The 15466-nt window shown below is 40.3% G+C and overlaps 1 protein-coding gene across 2 annotated transcripts in view; it reads right to left on the bottom strand.

The window, feature by feature from the left end:
* LOC148012158 (protein ZINC INDUCED FACILITATOR-LIKE 1-like) overlaps nucleotides 1-11580 on the bottom strand; it is a 93971-nt gene extending 82391 nt beyond the window's left edge. The window contains exon 1 of one of the 2 annotated variants that reach the window (XM_087669402.1): nucleotides 11071-11580. In XM_087669402.1, the coding sequence (XP_087525528.1) occupies nucleotides 11071-11263 (193 nt within the window). In that variant the 5' untranslated portion in view covers nucleotides 11264-11580. The remainder of the gene's footprint in view (nucleotides 1-11070) is intronic. The other variant, XM_087669400.1, reaches the window with a different exon arrangement.
* Between the last annotated feature and the right edge of the window lie 3886 nt (nucleotides 11581-15466).

Raw genomic sequence — 15466 nt, 5'->3', positions numbered from 1 at the left:
TGGAACATGCAGTACATCATGCAAATTTTTATTTCTGTCATCATGAACCACAAGAGGCACTTTGCATTTATGCTCAATGCTATGCTGCGTGTCATCACCTGTGTATACATAGCCATGTCTTTCAACTACAATGTCAATGAACCAATCACCGTCAGGGGTCATGTGATTCGATGCCCCTTAATCAATGTACCATACTACATCATCAATGGATTTTTCAGCAGCCCTATCTTTCACATACTGCATGGCAAACAATCTATCTCCTGAAGCATTATCTGCCTGACTGGACGTAGCAAAATGTCCATGTTGTTTGCCATTCTAATTGCCCTTCTTCTTCCAGCTGTCCTTGGCAATATGACCATACTTCCCACAGTAATGACAATCCTTATCCTTATTCGGATTGTCAGGTAGACGTTGGTGCTGCTGCCAGGAGCCTTTGTCTCTAGGGCTAGATCTCCCCTTGCCTCTAAAGTTTCCACCACCTCTTGCATTCGATACTTGCTGGTTGTTATTGCCATAGGATGCATTTTGCTGGCCTCTCTGCCATAACCATAGCCTCTACCACGGCTGCCACGACCACATTGATTGAAATAAAAGACTGCATCCTTACTTTTGAAATTGCTTGACCTTGTAGCCAAGCCAAGTTTAATCTCCTCATGGATAAGCAATGGAACCAGTTCATTGAAATCAGGCATTTCAGTCCGCACAGACACAAAAGTATCAAAAGACTTATACTTAGGCCCCAAGCCATTCAAAGTCACAGCAACCATGTCTTCATCTTCAACCTGTGATCCAACAGATACCAACTGATGTGCAATGGTCTTGATCTCTGTGACATAATCTTGTATAGATCTGCTCTTTTTCTCCATATTGTTAAATTTTTGCTTTAACTGGATCTTTTTGACACTTGTGGTCGTGCCATAGTACTTGACCAGGATGTCCCAAGCATCCTTAGGAGAGCTGCAGTTCATTATCTGCATTAACATGTCATCTGATATACATAGAGATAGCCAGTGCAACACCCTGCGAGCTCTTTCTGTCCAAGCTCAGTGCAGTCGTCTTTGATCAGCTGTAGGTCTCTCTAGGAGCTCACATTCGGCTTCTACTCCAGTCACCAACTCCCAATATCCTTTCCCGATTAAGAGGTTCTCCATGAATTTCCATATGGCATAATTATGGCTGTCCAATTTCTCCCCCACAATCTGGGTAATATTGTCTGTCCTGTCAGCATTTGCCATGTCATAAACAATGCCTGACTACCTACAAGTTAACAAGTCTAAGTGACTAATTGCAGACTTTGACTGTTTATGACAGTTTTCTGCACCAAATTCACTATTAAAACCAGAGTATTTCAGTCCAATGACAGCTCAAGAACTTCCACAAATAGGTAGTCCCTCCTGTAGGTACAATGGTCAATGCATACGCAATGTAGTTGCTTCAGCTTTATCTCTTGCAACCTTACTATCAAAATGCATACATACAATCTATAAACTGTAGAGTGTCAATGTGGCCAACAGCTTATTTAGTACCAAAACTGAGTCGTATACACATCATAGATGTCCCAAACCTTCATAAGCATCTGCTAGTACATGTAGCAGTCCAAACATAAGCATACGGGCACAAATCAGTGCATAACCAGCAAGTACAAGTATCAAATATCTTGTTCACAGATTGCAGTCAACAAATACTCAGTAAAATCAAGTCTTTCCAACTCCAAAACAGCCCCAAATCATGTCATACATTCACCCTGAAGTGCTAAGTTCAATACTTGAGCATTCGGGTAATCATAGTCTTCCTATCTTCAATGATCAATGGCATAGAAACATGAACTGTTTATAACCAGCCAATACAATATGACTGCACTGATTTCCAGCTTCAAACTTTTGCAATCAACTCCTTTCTTGATCCACAAGACATCTACAAGCTATATGCCAAGTCATCCAGTACATAGTCTGCATCAGGCGCAGCCATGCAGATCTGTAATCTTGCTCCAGCAGCACGTGATGAAGATACTGATGATGCCCAGGTACTCTAATGTGCTCAATGAAGTCTTACAAGACTCCCCAACAAGCCATTGGCAGTATTTCATCCAATGAAGACCACTACCTTACAATGCATACCTTCAAGAAACAATGGCAGCCTGCTTGACCTTTGACAAACCTGAGTCAACTTCTTCAGATCTTCTTTAGTTCCTCTTGCTCCTAAGAGTCCACCAGACTAAGCTCTGATACCATGTTACAAGTGAGAAAGACAGAGACAGAGAATTGGACCACTGTGAGGAGCCGTATACTCACACACACTTTCTTTATTTCAATTACCCATATATATGAAATGATTACAACACACTAAGGTCTATAAGACCATTCACACCAAGTACTGAATAAGTCTAAAGTCACCGACTTATTTAATGTCCCACACTTGCTAATACAGCTGGACACAGCTAAGACTCTGTCGGCGATCACACACCATACGAGCTTGAAGTCTCAACATCTCCTCCTTCAAGTCACCATTGAGAAAGACAGACTTCACATCTAACTGATAGACAGACCATCTCCTAGGGCCATCCAAGGCAAGAACAACTCGAATTGTCGCCATATGAGCAGTGGAGGCAAAAGTATGATGGAAATCAATGCCTGGGCGCTAAGCAAAACCTGTAGTAACAAGATGGGCCTTGTGCTTGTCCAAAGAACCATCGCTAAGGTACTTGATCTTGAAGACCCACTTGACACCAATCACCTTTTTGTGAGAGGGACGAGGCACGAGATACCAAGTGCCATTCCTCTCAATAGCCTCTGACTCGGCTTCCATAGCTTTCTGCCGATGGTCAGACTGCAAAGTCTCCTTCACGGAGGTGGGCTCTCAATCCTACATAACACGGGTCATCAAACAATAGTTAGAGCAAACAAGCTCCGTAGTATGTGCGTGGTGCCTCCGTGACCTCCGCGGTCCATCTTGTAGTTCCCACTCCTCAAGGACCCCCTCGATCCTGCATCTCAGAGTGTGTCACTGGCCCAACGAGGAGGAGGCCGTTGCTCTCCATCTGCTGAAGACTCAGGCACATCCACCGGGACAAAGGCTCCACTAGGGTGGCCGGTGAAAGAGAAGACTCTGTCTCTGAAGCAAACTCTTCATCAAGAGACTATGGCTCCAAAGGAACTGTCTCAAGAGCCTAACTCTCCCTTGGATCTCCAAGTATAGGGTGCTCCTCACCCCCTGCTATGGCCGGACCTTCCGCGAACTGCACATCTCGGCTCGTGTAGACATCTCGCTTCACAGGATCATACAAACGATATCCTTGGGACTAGAAGTTGTAGCCAATGAACACCTATCGTTGAGAAGCCACTTCGAATTTGTCGCACTGAGTCTTGGGGATGTGCACATATGCGTCACGCCCAAAGACCTTGAAATAAGAAATATCAGGCTTAGTCCCAAAGTAAGCCTCAAAAGATGTCATCTCGTCAACGGCCAAAGTGGAGGATCGATTTAGGATGTGGACTACCATAGCCACAGCCTCGGTCCACAAAAACTGAGGTGTCTATCGGTGCTTCATCATGGTGCGTGCCATCTCGATCACACTGTGGTTCTTCCGTTCAAGGATGCCATTTTCTTGAGGAGTATTGGTATTAGCAAACTCCTGGTGAATGCCTCTATCTGCACAAAAACGAGTAAACTCATTAGAAACAAATTCATCACCTTTATCTAATCGCAAGGTCTTCAATCTCCGGTCAAATCGGTTCTCCTCAAAGAGAAGTCAATCCTTGAAGTGAGAGAAGGCCTCCAATTTCAACGTCAAGAAGTAGGCCCATGTCATCCTATTGTAGTCATCTACGATCAACATGAAGTACAAGCTCCCCTTCAAAGACTCATTCCTCGTCCGACCACAAAGATCCGTAGATACAAGCTCCATCAGTGAAGTAGACCACCACGAAGCTTTGTGGGGTATCACATCCCTATACTGCTTTCCACGAATGTAGGAGACGCAAGGCTGCTAGCTCACCACAATGTCCAGCAACCCTCAAATAAGCTGTCCTCGTGACGCCCTCCGAAGATAATCATAGTTCAGGTAGCCAAACCGAGCATGCCACTGCTTGGACTATGTGTCTGAGAGGTAAGAAGAAGAGAAGTAAGAGTTGTAGAAGAATTCAATTTGTAAATGCCATTCTCCTCATACCCTCATGAGAGAACCTTCCTCTATCCACAATCAAGGACTCGAACAACATCACTATCAAACTCCACCAAAAGGCCAAGAGAACAAATATTATGTACCGAAAGTAAATGATACCCTAAACCTGGTACATACAACACCTCAAAAGTATGGGTACCACCACGTCAATTTGGAATCGGTTGTATCTCACCCCATGCAACAATAGACACAGAAGAGTTGTATCCAATGAGAGTCTACCCACGCGAAGGTTGCAAATGGACAATACCAACGGTAGAAGGAGTCATGTGCCGTGAGACACCACTGTCCACGGTCCACTCTCAAGCCTAGGGAGATGTCATCGCAACATCAGAAGTCTTCGGTGTGGGGTCCTCAATGACCGCTAAGTGTAGAAAAGTAGCTGATGAGGATGGAACCACCGCTCCAGAATCCTTTGACGTTTGTGTCCTTCTTCTTGGTGTCTTTCTTGTCCTTGTCAGGGCAATCCTTCTTCCAATGACCGGTCTTACCACAAATATGGCATATCAATTCCTTCTCCTTGTCCTCCTTTGGTTTGTTGTCCTCCTTCTTCTTTTGGTCCTTCCCCTTCTTCTGAGAGGCTTGATCTATCAATGCCTCCGATTTGGAAGCATTCTGTCCCTTCAATTGTTCCTCTTGGTCCAAGACCATAGAAACTAACTCTTCCCAACAAAGAGTTGACTCCCGCCCAGAAGAAATAAGAGCGGAGTAAAAGACACCGAATCGTGGCAGCAACTAGGATAGTTAAGTAATCGCCATGTCTTCGAAGGAAATCAGCTTCCCAGCATTCTGAATCTGCATCTAAAGCTATCTCAGCTTGTTGATATGCTCCCACAACGAAGAAGACTTGTTCACAGACAAGGTCCACATCCGCACCTCCAAAGAAACCCTCTTCATCAGGATCATCCAGTTGTACATCTGGTCAAGCTCTAGTCATATCTCTCAAGCCACCATCCAAGTGCTCGATGTAAGCTATCACGGCTGTAGTACAAGATAGAAAAAGAAAAGAACAAATCCTAGCATTCAATTTGTCCCAGTGTGAGACTCTGCACAAGCATTAGAAGAGAGTTTGGACTCATCTCTCACCGAGGACCAGTTGATCTCCTCCATCACAAGCTCCGCCAAATCACAAGACTCCAAGATGGCCAACATCATTACGCGCCAAATGCGGCAATTGTCACCATCGAGCTTTTGATCTGATGGAAGAGCCGGTAACACAGGCACCTTCTGGTCCATGATCGCGTAGAACTCCAAGTCTGTCTCTGTAGACATTTTCACCTGCAATGCCTGCACAAACGCAAAAGTAGTCTCCCTTTGACTGTAAAGACACAGCTTGCTAGGGCTCTTTCCTCCCTTTCCCAAACCTCCTTCACCTGCCGGAGGCGATGAAAAGGTAAAATCTGCAATTGAAGGCTGAAAACACGGCCTTCCTCCTCTTCAAACAGTAACAAACAGCAGCAAATTCACCGATTGGACTCCTTTCCCATGCACCCTCGCTCGCTTCAGCCTTGTTCCGATGCACAACCCTCTCGCTTGCCCTCGCACACTGGAAACGCAGCCTCTAATACAATGTCAGAGTGTAGCGATGTGGAAGCATGGGACCAAGACTGAGAAGAGTGAACACAAAGAGAAGAGAGAGAGAAAGAGACAGTGAAACGCAGAAAATCTGCAATGAAGAATGCTATATAGGAATGCAGAATTATACACGGGCGCAGAGAGAATATCTACATATGTCTCTGCCATGAGAACCTCGATCTCCATCAGCCCGAGTGTTATCTCCGTCACCAACAGACTGTAATCTGTCAGATACAAGTGATAGACAATGTGCTGGAGGGCTGCTATAAATAGCAAAAAAGAAAATGCCAAATAATGACCAAGTCGACTGCAGCCAACTAGTGCAGAGCTGTCCGACTGCACTTGCTTGGCCAACTACATACTACCACGTGGAATCTTCCTTGGCTGCTACGTTGTCCTGCTCTGACCTGCTGCTATAACTCTCCTAGCTGTCCAAGGAATGGCAATCTCTAACATGTTCAACTATCTAACTATGGAGGAGGAAGCGCCTATAAATAGGGCAATATCATGAATAAGAAATCTGCAAACCCAAAAATACACGTCGCTAGCCATAAATGCAATCGGCCAGCTGGAAATGAATGAAATAATTGAGTATCTCAAGTAGGCAAACCTCATCACAACTAATAGGAAATACCCAACCCACTAAAACATGCACACTCACACATGAACTGACTAATCTACTAACAAGGACATGAGTTGACAATGCATATGGAGTTGGAATAGTAGCCAATCTTCTCCTCTCCACATGAAGAATCCATTAGCAGCTCTATAACTCCATTTATAGCAAGATATACTATTGCTTTTAACCTAATTCTCATCAAAACAAGCTATTGCAGCACTACAAGCTAAGATCCAAGTAGGTTATTACAGTAGCACAAACTGAGATCCTCTCTTCTCCTTTGAGATCTCAATCCATGAGCACTTTCTGTCATAAAGAAAGTATTTTTCTCAAAGTTTCATCATGAGAAATTCATCCATTTGTGAGAGAAACAGTGTGGGATTGCATAGGGACTATGCAAGACAATTGTCAAAGCAAATGCTCCATGAAATTGGGCTCAAATGTTAGCTGTCATTTTTTGGGTTTGGCAAGTTGAAGTGTTCGTGTGCATTTTTTAACACTCTATAGTTGGTTAGAGGCCATCATTGTGCACGTATGGATCAATTGTGCCACATGAAACCACTGAAATACAACCATTCTATGCGGAAATACATGGAACAATTAGCGACATGCAAGGTGGTACCTAATAGAATGTATATTGCAAGGATCAGAGCAATTACCCTTCGTTTTTTAGCATGAGTGAATACTAGTTTGTTGTGGCAGTAATATAGATCTAATGTGCAAGTTGGAATTTACTCAGTTTGATAGTAAATTGGGTGTGCAAAGTTGAGGGCAAAACTTTGGGGTTGATACATGAATATGGATGAGGCGGATGAGGCCTTCATAGAGCACATCAAACCAATTTTGGAGCTGATATCTACATGTTTTATTCATTGCTTGCAGCATGCAACAGTGTGGAACCAGCTTTGCACCTGAATGTCACTTATTAAGGTCACTGGATTGCAAATTGTATGTATTCTTACACATTACACTTGACACTCGTTAGAGTGAAAAATGAATAGATTTGTCACACATTTGGTCAAGGTTGGTGAGAACAATTGAGGAGACTGTGTTAGACAACAAGCCTAGGCTGATTCAAGAGCAATTGAGGACAGTGTGTCACACAACAAGCCTAGGCTGATTCAAGAGTAAGGTAGATGGGAATCGCTGGCATTGAGAAAGTGCTAGATCGTGACAGCAGGTCTCTTGTGATTTGTGCAAGCTTTGAATAACAAGAAAGAAATACCGAAACGGACATTAATCTTTGGGACTTATTGTGTATCATCTACCATGTAAAAGCACTCTAGCTCTCCTATTAAGTGATTATTTTCCTTATTTGCTAATTTATTTCGTGTGTGCAAGTTAGTTTATGTTCACTACCCTTCACATTATTTCCGAAGGCCAATTTCAAACACAAACGTGAAGAGAGAAGGGAAGAGAAGACAACAATGAAAGAAGAGAAAGGAAGAAGAAAATCCACACTAAACTCCAATAGAATGCCGAATACAATGTGGATTGATCAACCCTGCACGCAACCCAAAGCGCTAGTGAGGGCACCAAATCAGGCCAATGATGGAAGGAAGTACTAGATGACAAAGGAATGCCACCGAAAGCCAGCGCGTGCTGAAATTTGCAAAACAATGTGTGCTGCCACTAATTGGGGGTACTATTAATAGATTCGCAACCCAAGAGCTGGCCAACTGCATCAAAATGTGCATTAAAAACTGGCCAACCTGTATTTAGTGCTGGTCGGCTGCACAAAAAAACAAAAATGCTGCCTGGAGACCATTCAGACCTGATCACTAGTGTGAATGCAGCTTCTGGGCACTGAAAAAGAGATGCACCATGCTGCTAGCTAGTTCACTAAAACTGGCAGTATGAACATACTAAAAACTAACCGAAAATGTAATGCACTAGAATGCATGCTCGAGAAAGAGCTGCCTCCCCCATCAATGGTAGCACAAAAGTGTTAGTGCTAGCAACCACCTGTGAATTGTAACACACCACTTGTCCCTAGCTCCAATAAAATGAAAAATTGGTTCATAGTCAAAAGAGTGGTATATAAAATAAAACACTTGTCTTCCTTATGATAAGGCCATGTGCAAAGGTGATACTCACTCTTAGGAGACAGCCATGTAATCAAAGTGTGACTCACTCCAAAAAAATCATGTGGGATTCGATTCCTTTGCCTAGTGGAAAGCGTACTTTGCCATGCAAGTGGGTGTACAAGTTGAAAAGTACCCCCGGATGCCCCAAGATGGCATTCAAGGCCAAATTGGTTGCTAAAAGTTTCGAGCAAAGAGCATGGCATAAACTTTGATAAGGTACTTTCTTCTATTGTGAAGATAACTACCCTACGTTTAGTACTGCCTTTGGTTGTTCGGCTTGACTTGGATCTTTATCACATGGATATTAAGACAGCTTTTCTTCATAAAGACTTGCATGATGAGATTTACATGGAGCAGCTTAAGGGCTTTGCAGAACTTCACAGGGACAACCTAGTGTGCAAATTGAGGAAAAGTTTTTATGGCCTTAAACAAGCACTCAAAAAACGATACCACAAGTTTGATACTTTTATGCATTCACAAGGATATTCCCATAGTAATATGGATCCGTGTTTATACACGAAGAAGGCTCGTAATGGCAACCTTATGATTTGATCCTCTATGTGGATTATATGTTGATTGCTGGGAGTACTCATGATGAGCTGGATACCTTCTAAGATCAACTCAAGAAGAGCTTTGAGATGAAAGACATGGGACAGGCCTCATATTCTTGGGATGTGCATTACGTGCGATTGCTCTAAGGGGCTCCTTTACTTATCATAGAAGGAGTACACCCAAAAGGTCCTTGAGCGGTTTCATCTACAAAATGTTAGGCCTATTCATTGTCCTTTACCTTCTCATGTGAAGGTTAGTCAAGCCGATTTATCCATAGTTTGATGAGCAAAAGGCGAAGATGACCAAGATTCCTTATGCATCCGTAGTGGGCAGTCTGATGTATGCCATAAAAGCCACTCGCCCTGACGACATAGCATTTGCAATGGAAGTTGTGGCATGCTATACGGCTACACCCGACCAACAGCATTGAAATGCCGTCAAAGGTATCGTGCAGCACCTGAAAGGCACAGCAGCTCTGTGCATCTGTTATGGTGGCCAAGATACAAGAGTCGTGAAATATACCGGCTTTGATTACGCAAAACGTGTAGACAATAGGAAGTCCAGGTCTAGCTATGTCTTCAGAGTATGTTGCGACCACTGAGGCTTACAAGGAAGCTCTTTGGTCACGCCGTTAGTAGCAAATCTTGGCATTACTAATATGGCCCCTACACTGCATTCGGATTCTAGGAGTACTATTCAGTTGGCTAAGAATCCGGTCTTCCATGTGAAGACAAAGCACATTGAGGTGTATTACCACTTTATTCGAGAGATCCTTGAGGATAAGTCCATTAAGCTTGTCAAGATCTCAACTGACTAAAATCCTATAGATCTGCTCACTAAAAGATTCTCAACGGAGCACTTTGCCTTCCTTAGGAAGTTAATGGGCATTGGATGAGATGATGTCATGGTCGTTGAAAATAAAGGCATCTGTGTCTAGCCACCCATGTATTAGTTGCACTGACAATACTTGCAGGTGACATGCGCTAATCACTGTCACTTTATTCTTTATTCTTCTAATAACATTTGAACAAAGAAAAGGCTGATCACACATTGTGATTTTTGGAGCTCTCTCTCTCTCTCTCTCTCTCTCTCTCTCTCTCTCTCTCTCTCTCCACCATAGATCTTACTTCCGCTCCGTGCTTCCACTTCAGGGCTCATTCCTTTCATATCACAATACATCTTGCAACGTACACTCATATGAAATGATGTATGTACAATACATGCTTAACACTGGTTATAACAAATCACTAGTCCTGCAATTTGTCATGAAAGGAGCTACAAACTAGCTAAGTGGCTTGAATTCTATTTGACTATATATAAACTAATATGAGCATATGGTACCAAAATTAGATGAGACTTTATTAATATTGTTAAATAACAACCTCAAAGATTTGAAATAATTTTCAAGTGAAATTTTATTATGTACCAAAATTGAATTTTATTGGTTAAGATTGAACTTTATAAAATGCACGAAAATTGATCAAAATAGCACTCAATAATACTATTTGAAGCTATTGAAATGTTGACAATTTCTATTTGACAGCAATTCTCTTAAACATATCAAAGTACATTTTGTTAAAGTTTTAACCTCATTGGGGAAAAAATTTTAGATTTGATTAAATGCACTAAAAGTTCTCAACTTTATGCAAAGATGGCCTCAAGGTAGAGTTAGAAATATATATTTCCTAGCTTATTTTGACCCCTTCTATTCTTTTTCGGTCATATCTCCATGAAACCATTTCTTTTCAATATATATCGTTGAGGAGAAAAATGATTTTTTTATAAATTGCCGGCAGAGTGGCCTTCTTGCTACAAGAATCCTCTTCTTAGATACTCACCCACACAAAAAGAAAATCACAAAAATGCATATGTATAACGTTACAACTTTATGTACATACTACACATGCATATGATCATGTATATCAACATTTTGAGAGTCAGAAAAATCAGAACAATACATCACAGCATACATGCACACATTGAAATAATAGACCTTTTTTTTTAACACGGAAATATTGAAATTGTACACAAGGATTGCACAGGGAAAAGAAATTGGCTACCGTTGCATAGAACCATGAAGGCGACAAAGGCGAGCTCTCGTCTAGGGGCTCCATTGGAGGCGAGCTTTCTGCGCTGGAGAGAGCAGCCGGGGCAACCTTCCACGTAACGGGGAGCCTTCGCTGGGGTCTCCTCCTCCTGTGTTTTCTGCAAGAGAGGCTCCGTATTGTCTGGAGGCTTGTGAAGAGACCCCATTGGAGCCCGCCGGGGAGGGGGGGGGGGGGGGGGGGGGGGAGGCAGACACAGAGATAGAGAGGGAGGGGGAGAGAGAGAGAGAGAGAGAGAGAGAATAGGCCTTCTGGAGTAACGTTTTAGCTGACAAATATATCGAGCGAGAGAGAGGGACGCTTCCTTGCTCTCTACGGCTTGTTAATAGCCCTGAGTGCTAATCGTTTTTCTCTCGGACTCCTCTTGGTAGCCCTCCAACCAATCCGCATGGCCCGTGAGCATGCAACGCGTGATCACTCACGACGACATCGTCCTCTCAGGCAGCTTTCACACCAATTTCTGACACCCGATTGCAACTCTCGCAAACCTTTTTGCCTTACCTTTTGCCTTTTCGTGCCAAAACATAAAAACCCTTTTTTTTTAGGCACGTGCCAAAAAACTAAGCTTTCTTTTTTTTGAAAAGAGATTTGCATTAAAAGAAAAAAATTTATAGGATAAGTATTTCCCTTCAAACAATAGGAGTTTCATAGCAAACTTAGAAACCCCATACTTAAGATTACAAAGACTACTCTTGCGAATGGGATTGTAGATCGAGTGGTTTGAGCACATGTGTGTGCGTGCGTGCGTACCTGCATGTGTGTGTATCTACGAGAATCTTTATAAAAAAAAGTCAAAGAAGAGGGGAGAGCCACTTGTTACAACTCTTGGATATTTTGAGGATGTTTGTTAACAAGATAAGGATCACAAAGGTTAAATTGTGATTTAAGTGTTCACAAGCTTGCATGTTTGCCCCCACCAATGACTTAGATAGCAGAACCAATAGTATTGTCTTGGAAAATCAATCATGTTGCAATCACCAACGCATAGAAGCTTTTTTGCTACATTAATCCCAAACCATTTCATGTTAAAGGTACTCTCATGCCTAGAGACTTCAGAAGGTAGCCATAATTTTAGATGTTTGAGCATCAAAGTTAGGCATGTGAATTATCTCCTTTATAACATCTTCCATGCGTAGTAGGTCATATTACCTCTAGTTAGGGCAAAGGGGGACTATTTCCTGACATGTAAGGGTGCCTCAACTTTATAGTTGAAAATTATACATCATACCAGCATTTTGATCTCTTTATCAAGTAGATATAAATGAAGGGTTCACAAAAGAGGAATAATGAGGGCCATTACAATCACACTAAAGGATGGCATTGTTTAAAGGTTCTATGATTGAATTCCTCAACTCACATAAAACCTATATTCAATATCGTAAATAAGTATTTGTGTCACAGTAGCTAAAAATAATTCATATGTTGTACAAATTTGTCGCTAACTTGGAGCAAGGTACAGTGGGCATCATTTTACTAGACCTTACCCTATTGTCTTCCTCCATATTCCAATCTTTTAGTAGAAGTAAGACCACATACCTCACCTCATCCATTCTTAGAAAAGTAAGTTCTAACATATTATACTTCATATCACCTTACATTCATAACTACCCCAATTTTGAATCCTTGAAGTGATTGTACCTATAGTATCTCAATATTTGTTAAAAGTTCAATTCATATGTATATCTCATGATATGCTATCATAAAAAAGCCCATGAAAATTTGACCATTTCTGCCTTTTATAGCTCTTAAATTGGAGCTATTCTTCAAGAGTTATGGGAATTTTTGTGATGGATCCCCAGGTAATTTTTCTAGTGAAATTGCATTGTAGAGGGTGGGAAAACTTAATCAAATCACACCCAATCCCTCCTAAAATTACCTCAAGGCTCCTCGAAAAAGTGCCTTAACTCCCAAACTATAGCTTAGATTGAGGGGACCTATTTTGTTATCCACGAAAATTTTGTGATTTTATGATCTATATTTTCCAATCCCAAAAGTACTTAAATGCAAGTTTGTTGCTTAGACCTACATATTCCTTGCTATTTGATCGAAGAAATGCTTGAAGAGGCTCGCATGGAATGATCATATATCACATGAATTAGGCTGAATATAACTCTCCAAACCATTCTATTGAGAAATTAATTCCTTTAAAATGTTTCAGAAGCACATGAGCATTTCTTCAAACTCAAGCCTCACTCATGGGATTTACCTTTGAAGATTCCCTTGCACATTTGTGTGACTATTGTTGCACATTCAATCTGTATCTTTTGTACAAATTCGCCATCTCTATATCACTGCATAATAAGTACATGTGCAACATTCATTATTATCTTCATATTCATATATATATATATATATATATATATATATATATATATATATATATGGGACTCACGAACTATGTTGTAATATACATGAAGTACAATGTGTTTTCTTGAAATGCTCATAAATATGAAATTCGTATGCCTTGGCATAAAAGATGATGCCTTTTACTAAACTAATAATAAGTTGGTTGTAAGCTTCACATAATGTACTATTTGTTTCATAATAGCCATGTAAAATCTCACTAAGAAATCTTCATTGGTAAGTATCTTCTTTAATTTATATTTATCATTCCAAAATAAAGTGAAGTCCCTTTAGTATTACAATTGTGAAATAGAAAAGTTCCCTTAAGTATTTGACATCGATTTCTTTTTTTTAAATTTAATTTCAAAGCTTGGACAGAGAACAATAACTTTTGTAGAAACGTAAAATCACCGCGTATAAATTTACCAATTCTTAAAAGAAGCAAGTGTACCAAAAGAAGTCTTTGGAGAATATTAAGAAGGATCCCTCCCTAGACATGCAGCATATTTAGGACATATTAAAACCAATGAAAAGAAGTTATGTCTTGGTGACCTTTTAAGGAATCTAAGGAATTTGTTTTTGAGAAACATGCATCTTACCCAACATTTCTCAGTGATGTTGTATGCGCCTACGTATATATTAGTGTCCATATGTCACCTCACTTGTCACCTCCATGCAATGCTAACAAAAGTCAACACTTCAGTATATATTTGTATTGGTTAGAATATTTTGTTATACCCTTATGAATACTATGGACTTTTTGAGCATTTTTAGTTATAAATTTGACATTCTGCATAGATTTTGAACATCAAAACGGTTTGCTTTGGAAACTTGCCTTTACTTTTATCAATTGAGAAAATAGCTTTTTTGTAAGCATTGTTTCCATGTTCTATCGTGTGTGGTGTTAATCATCTTACACTATCATCTCTTTGAAAATTGGATCACCTTTCTTCTTTTCTTTTTGAAAGAATTTTAAATATGAGATTAGGTTTCAAGTTTTTTTCCCCAACACTGCCACAAATCTTCTCTATATCTTTGCATGATTACCCCTTAACATATTTTATAAGTTCATTTTAAGGTTCCTGATAATGAGTTAATAATATACATGTGGACTAGTTGAGACTTATGTTTACATGTATGCACAAATATTCACATGTACAATGGAGTTGCAATATTTGTATTCTTTTGTAAACATTGACAATAGAGTTTGTCATGAATGCTACTAATAAAACTCTACTTTGTAAATAACATAGCTATAGAAGTACAATGTTTACTTTGATTGTATGCCCAACTTGTTAAAGAGGATGCATTTATGCATTCATGTTATTCATCTAGTTTTTGAAGGCTTTAGGCTTTCCTCTTTGTTATAACATTTAGATAATGATGGCCTTCATTAGAATATTTTATAAACTAATGGACCCCTCTATTCATACAGAAGATGATTGATCCACACTTTATCAATTGTAAGGTTATTGGCATAAGCATCCCAACAATAGAACTAGTCTTTTGGAGTAAGCATCCCAACAATAAAGTTGGTATTTCTCAAGATTCTTTTCACCTTTTAAGATGGCCATGTTTTCTTACAAACACAACCAAGAAATGACAATTTTGAATTTCTTCAACTATCTATTCACAAGTTTCTCCTATTTGGATTTCTCTCAAAAATCCAATCCTAATACTAGGGTTGGGGAGCATGAAGTCTACTTCAATGATCTCATATTTGGATTCTTCTTGTCTTGACTACAAAAGTTGGTTGCATTATTGGAATTTGAATAAAAATAATTTGCACGAGTTTTGTAAATATATATGAATAGCATTAGCAAAAATATCCATTCCATTAAGTTTTGAGGTTTTCTACAAAAAATCTTATTGAGACAAAATTATTGATGTTCAAAATATCTTCAAATGGAAACACATTATTATGATGCAACTCATAAGCACTTATCATTTTTTGCAAACCTTGAGCTTAACCTTAAGGTAAATCATAATATACTTGAAAAAAATAAAT

Source organism: Lygodium microphyllum, chromosome 27 (genome assembly GCF_053477565.2).
Source record: "Lygodium microphyllum isolate KBCC chromosome 27, Lygodium_microphyllum_v1.1.10, whole genome shotgun sequence".
Classification (NCBI taxonomy): Eukaryota; Viridiplantae; Streptophyta; class Polypodiopsida; order Schizaeales; family Lygodiaceae; genus Lygodium; species Lygodium microphyllum.
This window is presented reverse-complemented; position numbering and strand designations above follow the sequence as displayed.